Source organism: Anneissia japonica, unplaced genomic scaffold (assembly GCF_011630105.1).
Source record: "Anneissia japonica isolate Jap-2015-1 unplaced genomic scaffold, ASM1163010v1 scaffold288008_len1385354_cov213, whole genome shotgun sequence".
NCBI classification, from domain to species: Eukaryota; Metazoa; Echinodermata; class Crinoidea; order Comatulida; family Comatulidae; genus Anneissia; species Anneissia japonica.
The window spans coordinates 656,035-658,644 of record NW_022720123.1 but is presented as its reverse complement, the minus strand read 5'-3'; the positions used below and the strand labels follow the sequence as shown (position 1 = coordinate 658,644).

The window sequence follows — 2,610 nt, the reverse complement described above, 5'->3', positions numbered from 1 at the left end:
GCATACTGACATAGGCCTACATATACTGTAAATGCCGTGGCGCTTATAAACTTTTCGGAGGCTTGCTTGTTTGTTCCACACACATGAACATACATAACAAAAAGCCTAATAGTGAAACGAACTAAATAATAATAATACATTACAGAATAAGTGTGTGGAAGGAGGCCAAAATAAATTTAGAATAGAACTTAAGCCATGGCCACCAGTTAAAATTATATATTTAAAAAAATGAAAGAAATGCGGCGCTTAATATATTGGCGTGGCGCTTTCCATTCCGGTTTCCATATTACCTATTTCACGTATTCCTTTCTCAAAGTGTTTCATTACACCATGGAGGTATTATTCAATAATATCTCCATGATTACACACAGGGTAATACTCTCGATTAATCGCCGCGGCGCTTATTCGAGAGCGGCGCTTAACTTTAAAAAAAATCACGTTTGGTGCTGCGCTTATTCTAGAGCGGCGCTTATTCGAGCATTTGGCGGTATATATATAATATAGGCCTAATATGCATATCCACACAAAAGGAGATTATTAAGTCGTATGTAGTCGATTTTCCCATTGATGATGCCGTTGATATTGAATGTCATTTAGAAATATAAGCTGTGGTTTATCAATTGTTGGAAGCTGATTAAAAAATTCGTTGTCCAATGAAAGTCGTCCCATTGACCGATACAAGTCATGTGATTTGGCTGAATCTGGTATTAGAGAAGATGCCAAGTTATTAAAACGCGAATCTTTTGCTGGATCCAATACCACTTTGTTAGAGCCTCCATTTTGTGTTACAATATTGTTTGAGGTTCTTTGGAATTTTGGTTTCTTTTCTGTCTTCTTCAAATCCATAAGTTGTTTTACTATCGATTTCGTCGTTCGTGATTCAGTTCGGCACTTTAATATCCTTGAATCCGTTTCGGATTCACTCGGGTGTTGTGTTCTAATACTTTTCGGAACATCTTGGCGAATAATTTTCTGTTTTAAAATATTGTTGGTAAGAATCTGGTGTTTTGATGTTATTGATGGATTATTAACCTTCGATGAGCTCTGATTGGCAAATGTATCTTTATCAGATGTATTATGATCCGTATTTGATGTTAATCTATCAAAATTTGTAGTTGCCCGACAGTCTGTGAGTGAACCTCGGTTTTGAGGAACACGTTCTTGTATATTATAAACTCTTTCTTTTGCAGTCGCTTTAATAACCGAGTTACTTTCATTCGGTAATAGGTTTTTCCGCGTTGGCTGCCGTAAGTTAAACTTAACTGATCTTTGCTCTTCCGAAGAATTGTATTTTTTGACAGGTTTCAACGTAGATGTTGTGGTCGTATCGTCACCGAAGCCTCCTTGACCATCTCGCAACTGCAGGCTTGCATTTCCTGCAATGAAGCGATTTACTTCAGTTATAGTACGATCAACTGGCATTTTCTTGTTACAATTTAATGGGTACATGTAGTGGGGACCTGATTTCTTACCCCCTCCTTCGTTGTCGTTTTCCGTTTGGTTTTTTGTTGAGTAGTTATTTTGACACTGTTCGTGATCCTCTAGTAGTTTCGTTAGTTGTCGCTGTGCAAAACCTCGCTTCTTCTGAACAAAATGTTTGCGTTTCTGCTCCTTAATTTCATCTATTCCGTCGTGATTCCTAGATAGCCGCCTACTTTCATAATCATTAGGACCTAAAATGCATTTTCCAACAGCACTACTTCCAGTATTCTTCGCAGTCGTTACACCTTTGTTCCGATCTAAAATCATTCTCCTTGACGTAGGCTTTGCTTTTCTTAAATTCGCCTGTCTTACATCAGATCCCAAATCTTGTTTACTTGTGATGCGTAATGTTACATTACCAATTTTAGACAGCCTTAATTTCTTTGCGATTGCAATCGCTGTCTGTTTGTTTACGTACTTCACTTTTGGTTCGTATGTGGGTCGTCTTAATGTTGACGGTTTTTTAATTTTAGTACTCTGGCTGAGAAATGAAGAAACATCCATAATGTTCAAGAAACAGCATTTACTCGGAGATTATTTGAGCCCGGCTGTACTTGGATGTCTAACGCCTTAACAACTGATTACTGAAATTAAAAACAATTGTAAATGTTTTATTCCATTCAGCAATTTACACCTAACTTTTACGAGCATAATTAGGCAGCCTAAACAGTGTCGAAGATAGCATACACTACACGTCGGCGAACTAAGATTTTCAGATACAGCGACGAGAACTGAAGCGGTTAAATTTTCTCTATCTCTTAAGGAAGATATCATAAAATTCAATTCTAAGAAAGATCGTTAGCTTTTCACATGTATGTTTCCTTATGTCATGATACTTTGACCTGTGTTATTACTACCAATACCATCACATGGATCTAGGAGGTCGCGTTGCTTAGTAACGAATAATAGGCAGAGGACTTTACGAGATGTAACTTCGGGCAGGTGTCAGTTGATTGTAGACGGTAAATAATGCAACATTATACTGTTACATTACTTCTAGGCCTACAAATCACCTTTCTATCGACTAATGTACATATTATATATATATATATATATATATATATATATATATATAATAAATCATCAAAGAAAGGTAAATACAGTGTTTAATAAAGGACATTAATACAT

General features: G+C 36.5%; 1 protein-coding gene across 1 annotated transcript; it reads right to left on the bottom strand.

The window, feature by feature from the left end:
* Positions 1 to 323: 323 nt before the first annotated feature.
* On the bottom strand, positions 324 to 2,290 carry LOC117111211. The gene has a single exon (XM_033254101.1). The coding sequence runs from the start codon at positions 1,984 to 1,986 to the stop codon at positions 538 to 540; it is 1,449 nt and encodes a 482-aa protein (XP_033109992.1). The 5' UTR covers positions 1,987 to 2,290; the 3' UTR covers positions 324 to 537.
* Positions 2,291 to 2,610: the final 320 nt, after the last annotated feature.